This window comes from Rhododendron vialii, chromosome 1a (genome assembly GCF_030253575.1).
Source record: "Rhododendron vialii isolate Sample 1 chromosome 1a, ASM3025357v1".
NCBI classification, from domain to species: domain Eukaryota; kingdom Viridiplantae; phylum Streptophyta; class Magnoliopsida; order Ericales; family Ericaceae; genus Rhododendron; species Rhododendron vialii.
The window spans coordinates 43,433,035-43,455,863 of NC_080557.1; the positions used below are offsets into that span (position 1 = coordinate 43,433,035).

General features: G+C 37.8%; 2 protein-coding genes across 3 annotated transcripts; one reads left to right on the forward strand and one right to left on the reverse strand.

The window, feature by feature from the left end:
- Positions 1 to 362: 362 nt before the first annotated feature.
- LOC131333710 (phosphoinositide phospholipase C 2-like) lies at positions 363 to 6,562 on the forward strand. Its single transcript, XM_058368407.1, has 9 exons — positions 363 to 976; positions 1,800 to 1,996; positions 2,916 to 3,051; positions 3,124 to 3,327; positions 3,412 to 3,611; positions 4,071 to 4,188; positions 5,461 to 5,601; positions 5,696 to 5,782; positions 6,172 to 6,562. Exons 1-9 carry the CDS (start codon positions 659 to 661, stop codon positions 6,463 to 6,465), a joined length of 1,695 nt encoding a protein of 564 aa, XP_058224390.1. The 5' UTR covers positions 363 to 658; the 3' UTR covers positions 6,466 to 6,562.
- Positions 4,154 to 11,796, reverse strand: LOC131333718 (uncharacterized). 2 transcript variants are annotated; one of them, XM_058368430.1, is made up of 7 exons: positions 11,689 to 11,796; positions 11,436 to 11,543; positions 10,446 to 10,798; positions 9,396 to 9,491; positions 8,254 to 8,313; positions 7,922 to 8,164; positions 4,154 to 5,183 (listed from the first exon to the last, which is right to left on the reverse strand). In XM_058368430.1, the coding sequence occupies exons 2-6, from the start codon at positions 11,536 to 11,538 to the stop codon at positions 7,967 to 7,969; spliced, it is 810 nt and encodes a 269-aa protein (XP_058224413.1). In that variant the 5' UTR covers positions 11,539 to 11,543; positions 11,689 to 11,796; the 3' UTR covers positions 4,154 to 5,183; positions 7,922 to 7,966. The 2 variants fall into 2 exon arrangements, with proteins under 2 accessions (XP_058224413.1, XP_058224403.1); XM_058368420.1 differs by lacking the exon at positions 4,154 to 5,183 and adding an exon at positions 7,575 to 7,766.
- Positions 11,797 to 22,829: the final 11,033 nt, after the last annotated feature.

The window sequence follows — 22,829 nt, forward strand, 5'->3', positions numbered from 1 at the left end:
TAATCGTGGATGCTCTTATATCGATTGACCAAATTACTACTATATTTTCGGACCCTAAAAGTCTAAGAACACGACATTAGAACACGACTGTGTTATGTGTTCAGAACCGTTCAATGTATGTACGAACGGTTCTGAACACAATTGTGTTGTAATGTTGTGTTCCTTCCGGATCAGGCTATAGTCCTATTCTCTGCTCTCCCGTCGATGTTCCGTCGAGCTAATCTTGAACATGCATCTTTGCGAGACCTAAAAGATGAACGATTTCACGGTCTGGAAACTGGTCTAAATGGGTCGCATAATATAAGTTGACGGATAAATACTGTACCAATGATGATGAAACTTGATTCTCCACTCCACTCCACTCCTACTCTTTACCCGCTGATGGAGGGAAAGAAAACAGTCTTCACATTTCTTTATTCTCTTCCGAGAATAAGCGCGCAGAGTAGCCTATCTGGTTGAGACAGAGAACATATTCTCTCTCTCTCCTCAGACGCAATTCCCAATTGGAGTATCTCACTTCGGCAGCAACCTTACATTCTTCCTTCATCCATGGAAGCAACCTGTATCTATTCTCCCTTTATATATATCCACAATTGCTTTTCCAAACTCCAAACGAACAAGAAGCAGGCAGAAGAAGAAGAACAGCAGCACTTTCGTCATGGACCGTTCGTCGAAACAATCCTTCAGAATCTGCTTCTGTTTCCGGCGGATGTTCCTGCAGAAGGCGGTGGAACCGCCTGAAGACGTGAAGAGACTGTTCGAAGCATACTCGGAGAACGGCATCATGAGTGTCGATCGCCTGGTCTGGTTCTTGTCGGAGTTCCAAGGGGAGGAAAACGCTAAGAAAGAGGACGCCCAGGCCATCTTCAATAGCCTCAGGCACCTCAACTTTTTCCAGCGCAAGGGCTTGAATTTCGAAGCATTCTTTAAGCATCTCATCGGCGACAATAATCCTCCTCTATCTCCTTCTCTCGGGGTAATAATCTCAACTTCTCATTCAATCATTTTTCGATATATGTTTCCGAATTCGTAATTGGTAATTTTGTAGTAATACCAGAAGGCGTGCTAAATTGAAAACCTTGCTCTCTCAAAATTTTGAGTAGAAGGTTCATTTACCTACAAATTTGAGTAAAAGCTTTATTAATTGCGTAATCGTAAATTGTGAATGGCCGAACGAGTCTTAAAAAAACTGAGCAAAAATCTGAGTCTCCCTTGATTTAGTTTAAATTTTGAGTAAAAACTCAACCTAGTATGAATTTGAGTCGAGGACTAGAGTTAGTTTAGAGGCCTTTTGCTCATAATTTGGTTCAGAGTCCATTAAAAGAGTAATGCTGTTTGGAATTAATGGAAAAGAAGGGAAAGGAAGAGTAAATAGTGAAGAAGGAAAATGTGATGATAGTGTGGGAGAAAATTTGCTGTTTTCATTACTTTTATTTTTATTGTTTTCTTCTCTCTTTATTGTTAAACCAAACAAGAGAAGAGAAAGTTGAGTCCCTTCCCTCGTTTTCCTCATGTTCCAAACAGACCATAAGGGCTGGAGATGCTCTTATTCAGACATTGATTGATACTTAATTTTAGTGAAAATATCGTAAATTGTATTTCTTATATTAAATGACTTTTCCTCAAATATCTTAATTGAAGGGAATCTTCTTTTTACTCGAATTTTTGAAGGCCGTTTCCTGGGTTTCAAATTTACTCGATTGCATACGTAGATGTGTTTTTGCCCCTTCCAAAGAGTGCAAAAGGAGAGATCAAGCTTGATTCAACATATTTGAAGTATGGAAAATATTCTTTGGCAGGTACACCACGACATGATGGCTCCCCTGGCACATTATTTCTTGTACACAGGACATAATTCGTACTTGACAGGGAACCAACTCAGCAGTGACAGCAGTGATGAGCCTATTATAAGAGCCCTAAAGAGAGGTGTAAGAGTTATCGAATTGGACTTGTGGCCAAATTCAACAAGAGATGGTGTGGATGTTTGTCATGGAGGGTAAATCTGCATTCCAGTGATTCAACTCTAGATTGGTTCTATTTTTTGAGTCCATAGCAAAAGCATATATCCCTTTTGTATTCTCTTCTCCATTCATGTTTCTCGCACAAGTAGAAAGGACAAATGAAAAGAAAAGGACAGAGGAGATAAAGCATAAGAGAAGTGTGAATGAAACACAAAACTCGCAAGGAGATGCTTGGTTTTGCAGGGAATGAAATTTTATTCCTGCGCTACTTTTGCTAATAATTGCTCTCTTATGCAACTCCAACATTATAGAATCCTCTTATCTTTCTAATTTGCAACCATTTCCTGCAAAGTGTGTTTGTAGTATGTGGCGACCGTCTCAAAACGTGGCTTGATTCTTACACAAAACACTTGTCAAAGTTATTGGTGTTGTGGAAATCTTATACTGCTCTGTTCATGATGAGTACCTTAGGTATGAATAAGTTGAAAGATTATCCTAATGTTTTGTGAAAGATCCTTGATTTTCATGATGCGGCCTTTATAGAATATGGTATTGCACCCCACATCCTTGAGTATTGAGGAGATTACCATGAAGGATGAGGATTGATATATCAAAGATTTTCAAGAATTACTATGAAAGATCCATCGTTCCTGTATTGTCTCTTTCTTTCTTATCATTACTTACCTTAAACTGCATACCAACTTACAAAGCACCTATACGACCTCCAAACTTTTGGGTGTTCTAGTTTGAATGTAGTTGTACTATGAGTCACCTTTTGATAGCAACGACCATTTGCAAAGATAACTAGAATTTCACCTCATTGGTTGTTAATAAAGCAAAGAATTATGTTTGCAATATTAGAGCTGTATCTCTAATTTGTATTTGTTATATCTTGTAACTACTATTTTGAAATGTTTAACAGATTGGGTTGATCGTTTTATTGTATGATTGTAGGACGCTGACCACTCCCGTAGAGCTCGGCAAATGTTTGTCTGCCATTAAGGAGCATGCCTTTATTGCTTCCGAATATCCTGTTATCATAACACTCGAAGACCATCTCCCTCCAGATCTCAAAGCTAAAGTTGCTAAGGTGAGTATATCTATCCATCCTGTGGCTTTTAACCTCATCCTGTTTTGTCACTGCAACTGAGTTTTCTTGTAGATGGTTATTGAAACATTTGGATCCACACTGTTTCGCACTGAGTCAGAACTAAATGAGCTGCCTTCACCGGAATCATTGAAAACAAAGATTATCTTATCTACCAAACCACCAAAAGAATACTTAGAAACCCATGTGAAGCAAAAGGGGAATCCACAGAAGGCCAAGGGCTCAGCTGTCAAAGATGGAATTGAAGTAGATGACGAGGTGCATGCGTACTAACATCTATTTGGATGCAAGGCTTTTCCATGTACTATCTACTTGAATTTGAATTTGCCTTTTAGTCCACAGGATGAATCATATGAGGAAGAGGACCCTGAGGACGAAGATATTCAGGCTGAATATAGGAGCTTAATTGCTATCCATGCTGGGAAGCTGAAAGGTGGGATAGAGAATTGGTTTGTGAATGATCCTGCTAAAGTTCGACGCCTTAGCTTGAGTGAGCAAGATCTTGAAAATGCTCTAAATACACGTGCAACTGATATTGTCAGGTAAGTGTAGAGTGTTCAGTATGATTTGTTCAATTAAGGTCTTCTGACTGAGCAGTCATGCACTGCATATGCATATGCATTTGCATTTAGTTCGATGGGATCTGTCTCTACTATTTTAAATAGCTCATTTGGCTTATTGACACAAGAGCGTTAGGTTTTGCACCATTGCTACTCGTATTCTTGAAGGAAATTGAAGAATTACTTTCAGCATAGCCTAAATGAGTATTTCATGATGTTATATATGTTGCCAACAGAGCGTTTGAGACCATAAAATCAGGAAGCCAACCAATCAAGGATTTGCTGAATTAGTCTTCTACTATGTGCAATTAAGTGGTGATGCTTTGATCATCAAGTTCATTTGTTAGCATTCAGCAATCATGACTGCGTATTCACAGTTTACCTTGTTTCTTAATTGGTTACCAATAATTGACTATGGTTACTTCTTTTTCTGATTTCTAGTTTTACCCAACGGAATTTGCTTAGAGTATACCCCAAGGGAATACGCTTTGACTCATCTAACTACGATCCTTTTATTGGATGGGCACATGGAGCTCAAATGGTTGCATTTAATATGCAGGTCAGATTTCTCCTTCTGGTTTCTCCAGCGGGACCATGTTTTTTCAAGATTCAGTCACCTTTTGAACATTATCCGTTGTTACACAAAATCTGACTTTTGCATGCATGTCTACTAGTTGGAACTTATAATAAGTCATAAGAACACATCCATGATATCCAGCTTTGCATGTGATCTTATTGGAAGCAGTTGTATCTTCTATATGGATCCTCTTCCTCGCCTTCTCTTCTATCATAAATTGGTAGAACTTCATGTTAGTACCAATCCGTTATTGTTGTTCAAGCTTTTTGTGCACATCCATTATTGGACCATTGCTTGATCATAACTCCAGAAATATGGAGACAATGGATATTTCTGAAAAGATTAGGCCAGAGAAGTCAAGTAACCTTATTGCAAAGCAATACTCGAAGAAGGCCCTGGAGAGAGATTTTACGGTAGGATATGGAGAGATGTGGCTTACATAATCAGCAGTGAATGTTTTCTTCGTTGTCCATGCTAGCTAGCTCTCAGTTGTCTTACGTGTTAGCTGAGGTGGCTACCTAGGATAGGGGAAAACGAAAGGGAATTCGATCTTGAGGGCAAGGACTGAGTTTCCTCCAAGTTGTTTGTTCAGGTGGAAAGGAGAAAAGGGAGTAAAGTAATGCTTTTAAACCATGCCTTTATTTTGTTATTCAACGTAGTAACCAAAAAATATTAAAGGGGTAGCCCAGTGGTTGGGTTCAAGTTTCTCTTCTCACTCCCCCCTAGATATGTAATTGATATTACTGCCTTATACTGGAAAAGAAAAGTAGAGCAGAAAAACTAGTAACTAAATGCGGACGGATACCAAATCCTTTGGGTCCTGTGGAAATATTGTCCCTCCTCCTTTCCCTCCCTTCTCCTTTTATTCCAAACAAAACAAGGATTCTGTTTCTCTCCAACCGCCTTCCATACAGCCTGCTATCTTACCTTCAGACCAAACCTTAGATTGGGGCATGCATAGTTCAGGAACTGTGTCCCTGCAACATGGATTCAAGTAAAGTGTTAGCCACATAGGAACAAGATAGCTAAATTAGTAGAATGCAGACTCCAGCCTGTGACAAAGTTTTTGCCTTTTTGAGGTTTGAGGGAATTATTTTTGCCAAAAGCAGAAGTGCATTATAGACTATGATAAATCCTCGGATTTGTTTCTGTCTCACTTTAGATGATGAATAGGAAAATGTGCTATGATCTTGTAGAAAAATATTCCTTCATTCAACTCTGCAGGTAAATTAGCTGTCATAATCTGTTTCTCAGGGATATGGAAAGTACCTATGGATCATGCATGGAATGTTTAGAGCTAATGGTGGTTGTGGTTACGTGAAAAAACCAGATTTCCTTCTGAATCCAGATGAGATTTTCGATCTGGAAGAATTACCAGTTAAGACGACATTGAAGGTGTGGGATTCTTCTGATTGATGCTATTAGATCTCTCTCTCTCTCTCTCTCTCTGTGTGTGAAGTAAATCTATGTCAACCTTGTTAATAAGCAGGTAAAATTATATTCCGGTGAAGGGTGGCATTTAGATTTCCACAGTACCCATTTTGATCTATATTCCCCACCAGACTTCTATACGAGGGTAAGATACCGAACACTTCTATTTAGCTAAACATACAGTTACGTGCATTTTTCCTTATTTTAGCTATAGGTGTTTATAGTGAGATACACTAGTATATTCATATATTGTTCTTTGTTAAAATATTTCACAAAGATAATTAAGGACATAGTGAAATACACTAGGATATATACTATTGAAATCTCAGATACTCATTGAAAGACTTTTACGGCTGCTCTACCACCAACCCATGAAGTTTTCATCGAGGGTCTGAATAAGTGCTTTTGAGTACTTAACCTAAAGTTTCATGTCCATCAAAGTGTTCTCTTTGTCTTGAAATGCATCAAAGGCCCTAGTCTTTGACAGCATAACATAACGTAAAGGAATGTGGTGCTTCGTTGATTTATTTGCAGGTGGGGATTGCCGGAGTCCCACGTGACACGATAATGTTGAGGACAAGAGCAATTGAGGATCAGTGGGTTCCAGTATGGAATGAGGAGTTTGAGTTCCCCCTCACAGTTCCTGAATTGGCTGTGCTCCGGATTGAGGTGTTGGAGTATGACACTACAGGTAAACCCGACTTTGGAGGTCAGACTTGCCTGCCTATTTCAGAGTTGAGAAGTGGAATTCGAGCAGTTCCACTGCATAATCGCAGGGGAGAAAAGTATGAATCTGTTAAGCTTCTTATGAAATTCAAATTTGTTTGAGAAGCTCTCGTCGCTTGGTGTATACTTATAGTATACCTTTTGTGCTGTTGCTTTGTTGTATACTTGTTTATACCATGCATTCAATTGTTTCTCCACCCTTTTACCTGTATTTCGGTAATAAGTTTTCTAAGTTCCGTGTAACCAAAGTTCAACAACTATAAAGACAGCAAGAATATCACGATATTACGATCTATTATGTTTATGTTTCCGGCAATAGGGTATTGCATATAGTTCCTTTAGACGGTAGGAAGCTTGACTGCAAGACCCACCAGTCGTGTGTGCGTGAGTCCACATAGCAAAGAAAGTCCAAGGTTGAACTCAGTTTATCTAGGTGAGCAATTTCAGTTCATGTTGATTCAGAAGAATGTTGACAACTTGGTTTTGGTTAAGTGTTGTAGGAGAAGAGAAACAACAGAACTGAAGCTTATTGGCCTGCATTCCCTGGCTTTTCAAGTCATTCAGTTAGGTTCACCGCGTAACATGCAGTCAGGCAATTCTTATCATTGTTTACAAGCTAAATGCATGTCCATATCTTATGGTTTTCCAAATCTGATTGTTACATTGCAATTCTGATGCTTTGTTCAAGCTTCATGACATATTGGATTCTCTCTGGTTCGAAATGTATCTCAATTTAAGACTTGTGGAGAAGATGAATGCCCTGCGAAGTGGATGAGTATTTGCAGTCTCATACACGATCTATGAAAGTGTCGTATTAGAATGATTCGGAAAACTTCAAACGAAACTGAGTTATGCACTTTCTTTTTATGCGCAAGGAACATTGTGTGCCAAATCTCCTATTTTTGAGAAATCTAGGAGAGATTGTCTTGCAAATATTCAGTCATGCGTACGCTAAATTATCCACTTCGTATCCTGGTTGGCTAGAAGGAAAGTTAATTTGAAGGAACCCTAAAAGAATAGGTTTAATTATCTCAAAATGTTAGGGGTGGCCTATTACAATATAAACTAACAAATGATGCTGATGGAATGATGAAATAAGGGTGGGTGGTTGAATGATAACACTCATGCACGAAGTTAAAACACATACAGAAGTTCAATACGGGCATAATGTTAGAACGGGAAAGAAGGAGAAATTTGGGAATAAAATCTTCTTTACAGATAAAGTATCAGGCAACGCTCTTCATTTCTAAAATAGTCTAAAATTTTGATTCTGAAACAAACCGAACAGGCGAACAGGAACACAGATGATCATTGGAGATTCAATAAAAGTTACAGAGTGCTGGTCTCACAACTGAAGATACAAAGGTCTGGATACTGTCTTAAAAGAGTATCATCACCACCCACTGCAAGAATCCCAGGCTGCACTAATGAGGGTCTCAAAAACCATGAATGACTAGCTGGGAGTTAATTTGGTGTGCTTGTCGCCAAAAACCAGCACTACAAGGTACAAATCCCATGAGATAGATAAATCCAGAAAAGTGAGGGAATAATAAATGACCTTTGTATCCAATATCCCAAAGCCAAAACATATGCGCTTCAGCACCTAGTCGCGAAGAGGGTCCCGGCTGTCTTCATCAACAAAATTGTGAACGTCATATCCATAATCCTCATCAAGATCCTCCATTGTCTTTCCGAAAACAAAATGTTTGGTGCCCATCGTGGTAAAAGGCATTAAACCAAAAGCCCGGGCTGTCTTAATCTCCCTAGCAACCTTCCTCTGTGCTTTGGCACTAATTTTAGTCTGAAGAAGAAACAACAAAAATAAATTAAAACGAGTAGTGGCATGGCACATGGATTTGATCCCAATTGTTGATTTCGCAATTTGTATACCTTGCTCCTCTTGATGATAATTCCAGCCTCGGTAAGGAAGTTGGCAAGGAATCTGACGTTCTGCATGAAGCGTTTTCAGGAGGTAAGGAAATTGGAGAAAATATGAACTTAGGCTCCGTTTGTTTTGACGTAAAACATTTTACATTGGAAAATGTTTTTTTCTGTAAAATGATTTTGCTGAAATTATTTTTGTTACTTTTGTTTTTCGGTGTTTGGTTGACGCTTGAAAAATACTTTTCAAAACAAAAAATTGAATCAGTTTAAACTCCAAAAAAGCCTTTATAAGTCTCCTCGTTAACATTTATAACTATGCGCCTACTTATATATGGGGCCGGTTCCGTGGACAAAACAGATAACACAACATTTGACATAAATCTTGTTTAGTTTTCCAAATCAATTCGGTTTATTCCCCAACGGAGAGAGAGAGAGAGAGAGAGAGAGAGAGAGAGAGAGAGAGAGTGTGTGTAATGCAACTAATGCCGAGAGAGAGAGAGAGTAATAATGCAGCTAATGCCTAACAATTCTCGCACTTCAGGCGTTTTTTTGGGTAGCGTGAAGCCGTGACTAAATTTTAAAAAATGACTTACCAAGATTTCGGGAGTGAAACATTTTCCATTGGATGTGGTAAAACATTTTATGCCAGAAAATGTTTTACTTGATGTGTATCAACCAAACACCGTAAAGTGGGTCAAATATTTTTGAGGAAAATATTTTACTTCGAAACAAACGGAGCCTTAATGAAAATACCACAATTACACCCCACGTACATGATACATCCCCAGTATACCTTTCAAGTGGTCAAAGGACCTTTGCCTATGCTAGTCTGCATGCGTATGACTTTTGGTTCAAGCAACAAAACTAACTAAATGGGTAGTAGATGAATAACTGCATTAAGGAGAGGAGCCACAGCAATTATCTCAAATGACCACAGTGACAATCAACTTTTGGCCTCCTCAATGACTTGCCTTGCTCATTGGAGACATGAAAACTTTCCCAGTGAAAATCAGCACCTTAACTAGTGTTCATATAGCCAACATTGATCCTAGGTGTATCATCTTTATTCAAACAAATTTTGCTGTGGCAATGCTCACCAACAACCTGGTAACAGAAAATAAGTATGCTAGATACAAAAGCATGCTCACCCTGAAATCGGCTTTCCTCAGTACTTCCGCTGTTGTTACTTCAAACTCATATCTCTTAAAAGGTTTACGTACACCAGGTTTTGTAAGATCTAGATCCTGCATATAGTGACACCAGGCACAGAGAAGAAGAAAATGACATTACCACAACACGAAACACAAATCCGTAGGACGCTAGTAGATATAGTAAAGAGGCAAGGCACTGTGACATCAAGGACAGTAAGATTATTTCAAAGGTCGAAATTCACATCCCATGGAAAAAAAGACCAAAAGAAAAACTAATTCTCTATTCAATTATTAATATTTGTTGCATCAGTTGAGACGGAAGGCAGAGTTGTCGCCAGCAAATTATTATTTTTCTATACGAAGGAACTCAATTTGCTGGCGGGACCCCCCACCCAAAATCAAACTCGAGAGCTCATTGTCCAAATGGAAATCATAGCAAGCTGAAAGGATGACCAGTTTTGGACCAAACGGACTCTGCTACAGGTACAGCAGCTTCAGTACAGACAGCGCATACAGCACGCATTTGGGCCCGTCTCGGGTCCAACAAAGATAATCGGAGCCGCTCATTTTGTTCAATATTTTTTTTTTAAGGTCTCTGCAAAAAATCAACTTCATCCAACAACGATAAGAGCGTTTACGAAGCGTCTAAAATTGCTTTAGAAATTTTCTGAAGCGATTTTGGATGCTTCGTAAATGCCCTTATTGATGTCGGATGAAGCTGATTTTTTACTAGAACCTTAAGAAAAATCTATTGAACAAAATGAGCGGCTCCGATTATCTTTGTTGGACCTGAGACGGGCCCAAATGCGCGTTGTACGCGCTGTCTGTGCTGAAGCTGCTGTACCAGCAGCATTTCTGCTTTCATTAGAGGATAATAACAGATTTACACGTACCTGCCTCTACCATATATTATATCTGAATTATGAAGCATCTTAAATAAAATATATCTTAATTGCGTCCATACTCCATAGTCATGCAAATAAGTTAAAACAAGAATTATAGCAAACTGCACCAGCTGATAGATGCCTCGGCAACTCTATCTCATACCTTGGTATCATAGGTCTCCCCACGCCTAAAATTCTTATCTGGCCTGAAAGCATAATCTTCTTTCTCTATTTCATTATCATCAAACTCAAAATATCTGGCTTCTTTCTTCAGTTTTGCATCCATCCCGTCTGACAATGAGCTAAAACTGTCATCTAGACCATCCGAAAACACGGATCTATTTCCAAGATTAAATTTAGAACTGAAACCAGATCTGTCATGAGCCTTCTCAATTCTCTCAAGCTTTTGATAGAATGCATTAGATTTTGAACCACTCCCAGAACCATCACCAAATATCCGACGCTCGAATTCATCAGGAGACTCAAATAAGTTTGTTCCTTGGCTATCATCACTACCTGATCAGAAACAGAAGGAATGACATGTAGACTATCGAATTTATTTTAAATCTTGCAAAACAGTAAAGACTAAACGGGGATAACCAAGTGGGACCCAGAGGTAATAGGTCACTCATAAAAGTTTTGATACATGAATTACTGAATTTACAGGTGAGGTATACGTCACATTTTAGTGTACATATGTGTGTACAATCATCAATCCCATATTTTGATACACGGGGTTGGTTTCTACGACCTTTAGAGCTTAAGACTCAGATAAACACACAGACCAAACTTGAACTATATTGCAATGCCCTCTAAAGCAGAAGGCAGAATCTCCTGCAAAGTCTTGAGGTAGGAGAGCATACACAGAATTGCATTGCATCGCACATGTAACAGTCAGCAATCGTTTCGGACAAAAGACGAAATTATAATCCAAAGCACTCGATAAACAGCCTAAACCTATTGATGGTAGAGGTAAAATTTCATCACTTCCTAGGAATAAAAATTCAACAAGTCATCTTCAAATAATACATCCATTGTTAGTTGAAATTTTCATATCATTCAGCCCCGTTCGGTTTCTTCCCTCCGAGGAACTGATTAGATAACTCCATAAGTATAGGATTATGCTGTTAAAACAGAAGTTTCACGGAAGTACCTGAAGTTGGGTTCATAGAAAAAGTTCTGACAATCTGGGGCAGCTGAAATTGGTTCGGCAAACCGACATTCACGGACCTCAACAAACCCCGAATGAGTTTCATCTCTCCTAACATCAAACACCCACGTTAATAAGCAAGTTTTCCCCCCTCTCAATTGAAGACAACATTCAGAAAGGGTAGATATGTGGCTAGATGTGAATATAGGGTTTTATCAAGAACGAGAGAGAGAGAGAGAGAGAGAGAGAGAGGTACCTGTTGTTAATGTTGCCGGAGCCGCTGGTTGTTGCCGGAGCTGCTGAGCTGTGTTCGTTTAGTTCCGATTCTTAATTTTGTGATTTAGGGCTCACTATACATCTCAGTTTCACGAAGGCACCGTTCGTTTGGGCATGTTTTACCTATTTTTTGGTATTTCGTTAAGTAAAAAATTAGAAAAATATTTTACATCGATCGAATAAAAATGATTTATTTTTAAATCTTTCGTAAGTTATTTTTTGAAATGAACCATTGCCTTTTACTGCAATTTTCACTGCTCAGTTTTTTCGATCGTCAGTCCTGAACTCACGTTCAATTCCAATATTCTCAGATCTCTACACCGTTTAAGCCCCCTCTTTCTATACTACTTTGTTGATTTCTAAAAGCATTTTTAAGTGTCAATCAAACACCGAAAAATAAAAATTTGTTTTCTGAAAAAATATTTTACATGGAAAACATTTTATATTGTAAAGCATTTTACATCTAAACAATCGGAGCCGAAATTTACCGTGCTACTACTTCTAAATACTACTCCGAAAAATGATTTTTCACACCACTTCTTTTGATATACATTACACTTCTTGTTTTTTTATGAAAAATACACGAAAAAATTTCATGAAAAGGAAAAAATTGATTTAGAAACAAAGTATTTCTGTTATAGATTAATGATCCCGTGTATAATTTCGAAACACATATATGTTGGGAAAAAAAATTCCTGTTCCGCTAAAAGTTTCTTAAAAAATAAATAATTATTTATAATTTTTAAATTTAAAAATAATATATTTCACAAAAATAATTTTTTAATTTTGTTTTTGTATCATTCAAAAGATCTTATCGGGAGTTTGGGCTGGCTCCCACATCGGGAGTTTGGGTTTGTGTGTGTGTGTTTAAAGGGTTCACTCTACCTCTCCCTAGTCAGCAATTGCCTAGGTGAGTTTGGTTGGTAAAATTACCCTCTTGCCCTCCCTCAAAAAAGATCTTATCGAAATTTATCAAACAAAATTCATAATGCACACAAAAATTTATTTCAAAAAGTTCATTATTTTAAGTTTAAAAATTACAAATAAATACTTATTTTATAAGAACCCATAGCGGAACACAACAAAACATAAACTGAAAGATTTCGTGTATAATTTCGAAACACAACCTAACCAATTTATCTCAATATAAATCTGATCTGAAATTGATCAATATAATTTTCTGCCGCGATTGATGTTTTCTATGAGTTCTAAAAACTGATCGAAATCTTTCAAACATTGCTCGCGAAGCCTGTCCTGTGGCCCAATTGGTAATGAGTTGTTTTGGGCTGGGCTAGAGTTATAAATATCAAGAAGCCCTCTCTAAGTGACTACGGGCCTTGTAAGTTAAACCAGTCGTTTTTTTCATCTTTCCCATCTCTAGGTCACCATGGACCACTATTTGATAGGAAAATGACGGCCAATGACGTGTTTTGATAATTAATACCCGTCATTTCCCCCTGTTTGATTCCATCTGAACTCTCTTTCCCACTTTTTGTATCCCCCATTTTGGTTGGAAAAGTGGAGAGGAATTTTGTGTTCCGTCATTCTTTTTTAGCCCAATCTTTTCTTGCTTTTTTGCTTTACAAGTATTGGCAGGCTAGACAAATCTCTAAAGTGATTTACCTTAAACGGCAAAAGATGCCCCCTTCCTACATTATTGCAGAATAAATAAAGTACTTCTTGACTTCCTCAGACGACGACAAAACATCATATGTGTACCCACCCGAATCGAGGGAGAAGAAAACGGGTATGAGTGATAAAGTGCAAAATTCGAAAGCTTAATATCGTACTGATTAAAACACCTGGAAAGAATTATAGAGTTTAGTTGATGCTTTTTAACTTCTTATGTTATGTCGTAAGAAAATAATGTAACAAGTGAAAATCACTTTTCAAATTTGATAGAAGAAAAGAAAGTAAAGCATCTCTTTTACAATTGGTGAAATAAAAGAGAATAGAATTTAGCAAGTTGCTAAGTAGCTTTCAACTGCAGTGGTGAGTGGAGGGTTGAATATGTTCATAAAGAATCCAATGAAGGAACAATATGTCCCGTGACATAGCGAATGAATCAAGTGCTCCCTTTTTTTTGTTCTTATCTTTTTTTTATCGACAGTTAGGGGTGTTCGGACCAACTTACGGGCACTTCAACTAATTCCGTCATCGACCCGATCAAAGGCAGATCATTAATGCCAGAACTAGATAATTTACAAAAAAATTAAGCTCTTGCAAGCGGTCCAACCCTAAAAATCTAACCTGATTAATTTTGTGGGGAGCAAAAAAAAACTCACCAACCAACCGAGCTCACATCGGCTCAAGTGCTCCCTTGATACTAATGAAATTGGTCCCTCGCTCACCGACCGACCCATCAAATCTTCCTCATGATCTCTCGCCCTCATCCAAAAACACCAGTAAGTCTACATACAGATTTTTTCACACAAATCATGCACAGATCACGGTGTGGGGCCTACTAAGGGTCCCACATAAATGATTTGATCCGTTCATTAAATGTAAAATATTTTTTCAAGGGCCCCCCGTTGAAAATCAACTCAATCCGATACCTATAAGTACTTGATCCAATCATTTAACTTTTCATTATCCGAAAATCTTAATGAAAATTTGAATGATTGGATCAAGCATTTATAGGTATCGGATTGAGCTGATTATTTGGAAGGGCCATTGAAAAAATATTTTAAATTTAATGAACGGTTTGGATTGTTTGTGCGAGACCCATAGTGGGTCCCACACCGTGATCTGTGCATGATTTGTGTGCAAAAATCTGTGTGTAGCAGCGTTGCAAAAACACCTTTTCCCCACATAGTGCCATCACCCAGCACACATAGGTAAAGTTGTCAAATTTTATCACCATATCAGGTATCAAAACACTGCTTTTAATGAAGGGTTACAAACTTTCAGAGAGAAAGTGAGAGAGTGAAGGGTTACAAACTTTGACACACACAGAGAGAGAGAGGGAGAGATTCCCCACTCTGTGAGTATATAACAAGACAACATATATAATTTGCTGTAACATTTTGACAATGATGTAACCATACAGAATGGGAGGGGTTGTAGTGCACCTGTCGCACTATACACCGTGTAATGCGGTTGATCTGGCTGTCCATCTCGGCACGGACGGCTCGGATTTAATCCGAACCCCTACAAATCATAGCCGTCCATTGGCGCACTACACATGTAGTGCGGGGGATGCACAGAATAGGAAACAAGATCCTCTCATGTGATCGACATAAATCTTCTCATATGATCGATCAATCAATGCTCTGTTATGTGGTCCTCATGCGCGCGCAAAATAAAAACTCTTCGTACCGATTTGATGATTGGAGGTGGTAATTTTATAGTTTTCAATGATCGAGTTCGTCTTCCATGCATGCATATTGTTCGGTTATCGTTTGAAGCTTGAACGAAACACATTCATACTAATAAACAGCCAAACCCTAACTACTCATATATTTCTTCTCGGACAAACATGATTCGAACAAGCTTATGCCGATATCAGATCGATGTACTTTTCTTTTCGGCACTAACCATAATCACATAGAGATCGATCTGTAAAACAACGAACGGTTTGGATAGTCGAAAGGAATTATAACTCTGGTGGATCTCGTTTTGTGTCACGTGAGGGATCGCATAAGGCTAGATTATGAAAGGCCCTGGACTCTTTCGAGGATTTTTAATGCTAATTAAGATAAGATTGGCCCTGCTAGAAAGAAAAAGATAAGAATGAAAACCAAACCATCTGAATTCGAACACGTGCTATTAGGGACTTTTCTTTCGTTATCTATATGCTTCTTACGTGTAATATTATTCTTGTCGTATCAAAAGCATAAAAGAATGTCAAACTCAAAACTATTATCAGTCAATTCTACAAAAAACAAAAAAAGAAGCAGAGTTATACTATGGTTTTCCAAGTTCATAAAATTGACATGGAGACTTGGATAATGATTTTTCCCTTTCTTTGGTATCTGAATTTATGAGAAAAAGAAAAGGGAATTGAAAATATAGAAAACAAAAATGTGATGGAAAGTTCTTTTTAAATCTTTTTATTTAAATGGGCAAGGAAAATGAGAACCAAGTGAATAAATTTAGACTATAAGTTCCGCTAAGATTTATGGTCTTTGCGACAAAGTCAAAAGCTTCCTCTTAGATTTTTTTGTCCATACAGACCATACCCTATAGACAAGACTACACTGTAGCATTTTCCAAACCAACCGACCACCATAAAAACCCAAAGTGAAATGTCGATTTTGCCACTAAAGTTGTTATCATATCTCTTTTTTTCCAAAAAAAATAGATGAATAAGTTCTTTCGATAAGGGCAAAAGGGTCATTCGGTAAACATCACTTAGGCCCTGTTCCAGAAACGGGAATAAATACTTATTTTTTAATAAGGCAATTTCAAGATCAAAAATCATGTATTTATGCAAATAATTTTCCTAGTAATATGGATCTTATTTGATAAATCTCATTGAAATTTTTTAAACGGTGCAAAAAAAAAATTCATTTACATTATTTTTTAATTTAAAAATATAAAAAAAACTTATGGGACGGGGCCTTATAGACACTAAAGTCAAAAAGCTCAAAAATCTCAGAAAGCCCTCAGCAGAAATTAGTGAGTTTTTTTTTTTTTGACATGGTAGAAATTAGTGAGTTTGAGAAGATATTTTTCCATGTTATTCATGTTTCTCTTAGTTATAATATCCAAAAGTGATGAATGTGTCTAACAACTCCAACACGGTTAACTTTTGTATTATTATTACAATTCCAGGAGGTTTGCTTAAATGCATGAGACAGTAATTGAAAGGCTTATCACCAAAATATCGGAAGGTTGAATCTCATGACACAATACATTTCCAATCTCGGGTCACTAAAAAAAAGTTAGCTACATCTCATAATTTATCGAAATGCATGAAAACTGACTCGATCACCCAAATATGGATTGGGAGCGCTGCTGTCCCCAGCGTACTGTCCCGGCCGAGGGGGCCCTGTTCCGATCTCACTCCAACGATCGGAAACGTTCACTTCGTAGAGCTAATCAAGTTGAACGAATATATGAAAAATCAGCTCGATCGGATATCATTAAGTGCCTAATCGAAACCTTTTTGTCTTGAAAAGAATAGATCTGAAACACTGAATCAAATCTACTAGAACCTATCATTGGCAAGTTATATGTGTTCCGATCAGGCACTTAAAGATATCCGATCAAACTAATTTTTTACATATTTGTTTAACTTAACGAGTTCTACGAAGTGAACGTTTTCGATCGTCGAACCAAGACCGAAGCGGGGCCCCCTCGGCCGAGACAGCACGATGTTGTTCCTTGAAGGGACAGCAACCCCCAGTCCCCCAAATATAGGGGAAAAAACTTTTATATGATTACTTGGAAGGCAGGGACTGTGTTGTGCAACTCCGTGCCGGCGAGGCATTGACGGCGTCGGTCCGACGATCGGAGACATCCATCGCATAGAGCTCGTCGAGTACTACAAGTGTACCAAAAATCAACTCGATCAAATATTGTTAAATGCCTCATCGGAACACATATAACTTGAAAAAAAAGAATCTTAATGGACACGAAACACTGGATCAAAACCACTGAATCCATTTTTTTCAAGTTATATGTATCCCGATAAGGCACTTAACTCTATTTGATCGAGCTGATTTTTGGTGCACATGTAGAACTTGACAAGCTCTACGCGATGAACGTCTCCGATCGTTGGACCGATTCCGGCAAGGCCGCGCAGGTGGCTGGCAACACGCTGTGCAGCACAGAGCTGCACAGCACAGTCCCCAGGCCCGATTACTTGGATTGGCTGAATCAATTGAAAAAGTCTATAGCCACCGCACCAAAATGCGATGGCCGGCTACCGAACGGATGATCCGAGCCGTTCAATAATTAAAAAAAAATCGAGTGGTGCACGGGAAAAATCAGCGATCCGATATGTGTAGGTGCTCCGATCAAGTTTTTCATCTTTCAGAACACCAGAAAACCAATCTTTCCAATTTTTCAAAGATGAGAAGCTTGATCCGTTAACCTACACATATGTGATCGAGTTGATTTCTCGCGTTTTCCATTGGGATTTTAAAAAAAAAAAACTTATTAAACGGCTCGAATCATCCGTATGGAGCCTGGAATAGGTCCCACACGGTGTGCGGTGGCTGTAGCGCTGCTTATTGAAATTCTCTAAGACAAATCCAAGTGTCATTAGCAATGCAAAAGCACACCACAAAATAGCTTATAGAATAATAATAATTTCACAAGTCACCATCCTTGAGATTTACATATATATCCTGCTGGCTCTTTGTGTAGAGACATGTTTGTTTTCTCTTCCGACCCTTCAACTTCAATCAACTTCTTTCAAAAGCATGACAATTAAGGCCTCGTTTGGGGTCTTTCTAGTAATCCGAGATTTTTTTACAGTTAAAGAAATATGTACAATTCAATCGTTGTCTTTCAATTTTAATAATTAATGCAACCCTTGTACTTGAATATGAGAAATGATCCTCTCAGGTAAAGGGGGGAAAAAACCTCATCGCGGCTTCATTTAGTGATGCACGCCGTTCATTTTGCAAGTATCAAAATTTGTTTCTTGTCAATGCAAAAAATTAATCAAACAAGGTACATGAGAAACAACCAACCAGAATCTAACTGTCCATTTCATCTTCAACCAAGTATGTTTTCATCAAACTTCTATCGATGTCCAGTCAATTTGATTTTTCGCATTAACAATCGGTGCATTGCAACCTACAATATAGATAACTTAGGCTTTTGTTTCGTTAAGGGCTTTTTGGCATTTTGTTCTTATTAAAAAAATCGCATTTGATAGTTTTGCGGCTAACTTTTGTAAATTATTAATTCGTCTTGACAAGAAAAATTGAAAAATCCAACTTTTTTTCAACTTTTACCCTAATTTTTTTGAAAATATCCCAAATAAAGCCCCAAAAGCCTGTAAAAAACACACTTTTTTAATTTTTTCAATTCTTCTCGATGAGACGAAAATAATCCGCAAAAAATTCGGCGCGAACTACCCAATGCGGTTTTTTTTAATAAAGACAAAATTAACAAGAAGTCCTTAGCAGAACAAGGTCTTGCTGTGTTTGGTTTGGTTTTTGAATTTTTTTTTGAAAAATTGTAAGAGTAATAAGTGGAGAGAGATGGAGAGAGAAATGTTGAAAATAAAAAAACCTAAGAGGAATTGTTTTTTAAATTCTTTTTGAAAAGTAAAAAGAACAAGGCATAATCATTAGAAATAGAATATTAGCGGGTCCCGTTTTATTTCAGGAGCTTCATTAATTCAAAAACGTCGTAATATTTAAGGGCAAGATAAGTGACAAAAAATTGTATTGAAATAATGTAAAGGACGGTGAGAGAAAATTTTCAAAGATCACAAGAATATATATTGAAGATATTGCATATATTATAGATTAGACCTGTCTCAGATGAAGATGGGAACCAAACCCTGTCCTGCTTTTAGGTCTTTATAAATGATGATATCTACAAAGATTTTGTGATATACGGTCCTGGTGGTTGACTGTGGGAACACCAGGCCACTTGCTCTAATCTTTATGGTGAAGACAACACAGACAGAGCTACGTAATATGGCCACTCACATCACATCCTTCAGTGGGGACAAAAGTTAAAAAAAAAGGCTAGTGCCATAGGAGTGGGGATCGTGTTCGTATCGTATCATTTCGTATTCGTGTCACAATTCTCTCATCTCGAAATCGACCTGTTTAGCTTTTTTCGTGTTATCGTGTCGTGTCGTATTTGTGTTTGGTGTCAGAAATAACCGACCATAATCCGCTAATTTTGTGTCGAGTTATCACGTCCTTTCATGAATTTCCGCCCCACGTCGTGTTATGTCATCTCGTATTCGTATCAGAATTCTCTTAATCTTAACCTGATCTATTTAGTTTTTCGTGATATCGTGTCGTGTTATCTTTGTTTTTCGTGTGAAAAATAACTAACCCTAACCCGCTAATTTTATGTCGGATCGAAAATTCCCACCCCAAACTAATGATAAACCTTGATTTTCCCATCTGATTTCTGGTGGATGCGTTACAGATACATTTGTCCATAACAGCAGTGCTACAGTCACTGACCGCGTGTGGGGTCCACTCCGGGTCCCGCATGAATGATCTGAGCCGCTCAATAATTTAAAAAAAAAAAATGAGTGGGCCTCGTGAGAAATAAGCTCAATCCGATGTGTGTACGTGCTCGTTCCAAACTTTTATTTTGGAACAGCTCGGATCGAGCTTATTTCTCCCATGGCCCACTCAGTTTTTTTTTTTAAATTATTGAGCAGCTCGGATCATTCGTGCGGGGCCCGGAGTGGACCCCACACGGGGTCGGTGACTGTAGTGTTTCTGTTGTCCATAATAATGTAACTTTTTTTTTTATAATAGAATATTCGGGTCAGTTTGCTGGCACTTTACCTAATTCTAGAGCTTAAAATTAATGACCGAACCCTTTAGTGACCGCGGATCAAAAAAAAAAAAAAACCCTTTAGTGACCTGAAGGGTTGAAATGTTTGGCTACCGTAACATTTGAACACTCATTATCTGTTTTTTCTCTATATCACTCTTCGATCATTATCTCTATTTTAAACATTACTTTATTTTTTTATACACTCATTATCTATGAATTCAAATTCAAAATTCCAAAACGAATATAATCTTATTGATCTGAACCGTTCTTTCTTCAAATTAAGATCCAACCCGTCCACCAGCTGCCCTACACGACTGCAGTGCGCCGCGCGCACCATAGCACCCCGAGTCGTTGATAAAGGCTACCAAAACTAGGGGCAATGGCCCTTAAAGTTGGGGCTGTGGCTTGGCTAAATAGGGGAGGCCGAGAGAGAACCATAGTGGCAGAGAATAATGGGACCCTACTTTTGGTTGCTTCTTGTACGAGAGCATATTGCAAGTTGGCATTCCAAGGGTACCCCACCCCCAGTCACCCATCTATGGAAAGCCACTTTATGCAGAAAGTGAGAGGATTCGGAGTATTTACAGCTTTCCCTTTCATCCTCCCCAATTTTGCAGCCAATAAAAGCCGTACACATCACATAGATAATAATTTTTTTAATTTACTGACCGGAAGTTATGGAAAATATTTCAGTCTGTTCGGTTAAGAGTTTTGAATTTTGAATTTTAATCATTATTATATTTTTTTTCAATCATTATTCTTAATTTTCTCTCTATTTCTTTTCAATTATTATCTTATTTCTCTCTACACTCATTATCTAAAAATTCAAATTCAAAATCCCAAAATGAACAGGGTCTCAGTGCTGAGTGGATACCATGTGGTACCCGCTTGGGCATCCGAGCAGTCCATTTTATTTTAGGTCGTCTCGGATTTGGGGAGAGAGGAGAGAGGATTCAATCCGAGTCATCGAAAATTATATTGGACGGTCCAGATGTGTCGAACGGATACCATGTGAGATATATCCACCCGACACCGAAAAATTTCTCGGAAGTTATGGGTCCTGAAATTTTTACCTACCACACACTACATTTGGAGCACATGTGGCGGTGCTCAAAGACCATTAGTAAATAATTTCTCCCCTCGGAGAAGTATGGATGAACGCTACTCGAATTTGACTCGGCGTGTCGGAAGTTCATTCGAGATCTATTTCGTTACATAACAAATAAAGCTTGCATATTTTGTTTTTTAAGTTCGTTGCGTTTTTAAATCAAGTTTGAATTCGATACTAATCGATTCATTCGTCTTCGATATCAAAAGATATATATCACTCGTGATCAACTCAATTAAAACACATTTGAGTTTACAATATTCAACCACAACACCGACCACACATGCATACTTTGGATCCACCGGTGTGGCTCCCACTCCCATGTGAGAGTGTTGTACTTGGTGTTGTGATTAAATGTTGTGTATGTAGTCAGGAGCGGACTGAGGGAGGTGCAAGCTGAGCCCATGGCCTTGCACACATCTCGTAATATTTTTAATACATTTTAGGTTTTGTGTATAAAAATCATGAAGGAAAGTCCTGTCAAAATTGTATTATTATTATATAAAGATGATATTTTGTTGTTAATTTATAACTACATGTGGTTCCCCCCGCATCAAGAATATTGCGTCCTTTACTGTAGATAGCATTGTTCCAAACTATTCTATCTATCCCAATTTAATAGTCTTTTTCGGGAGTTCATATCATTTTTCAGTTGATTATACATTTTGTAATTTATAATATTTTATGTGATTTTAAAAATATTGTATTATAGAATTAATCGGTATCTATAAAACAATATTCATATTAGATATAAATTTCATTATCGATTTAAAAATATAATTAATTTTTTATTCAGTTACAATAGAATGAAAGACTATTAAATTAGGACAAAACTGTTTAGTTCGTTTGGTTCTCATTTATTGGTCATATCTCGACCCACTTGGCTATAAAAAGTTTTTTTTTTGTTAATATTGTATATGTTAATAGGAGTTAGTGGAAGTGTTAGAGTTACCACAGAGAAGTACAGAGGTTATTTATAACCCTGAATTCCAAAGTCTCGCATCTCGTGGGACTCGAATCTTAATCACCACTAAAGAAGGAAAATGAGTAACCAATTTCACTACATGTCATGCGCGACGTGATGTAATGGGACCTCTTTTCCATTAATCAAGCGTGCAAGTTGATTCGGTCATCGGTCCAAATATACAAGTGCGAGTAACAAGCTGTCACAATTACAACGGCTGCTTTCCACGGTTGTACCTTCTTGCCCTTTGGCTCTCCACGAGGTCTAAAGAAAGGGTACGATAATATAATTGTCCTCCTTTTTAATGTCTCTTCAGGTTGGGGACTGGAAAGCAAGGACAGGGCTCTAGTGTCATCCTCCTATCATTTCCAAGTCAGCTGTGCTATATGTACAATATAGATTCATGTAGTACATACGCCGTGTACGTGCGTATTTTGGGTTCGGGTCCAAAAAAAAATAATCTGAGCCGCTCATGTTATTCAAAATGATTTATTTAAGATCTTTTGCAAAAAAAATAACTTTTTCGGATATTAGTAAAGGCGTTTTCGTAACATTCAACTTTGCTTTGTAATTCAAGCATATATTTTTAAGAAAAAAAAAGTTGAATGTTTTCTAA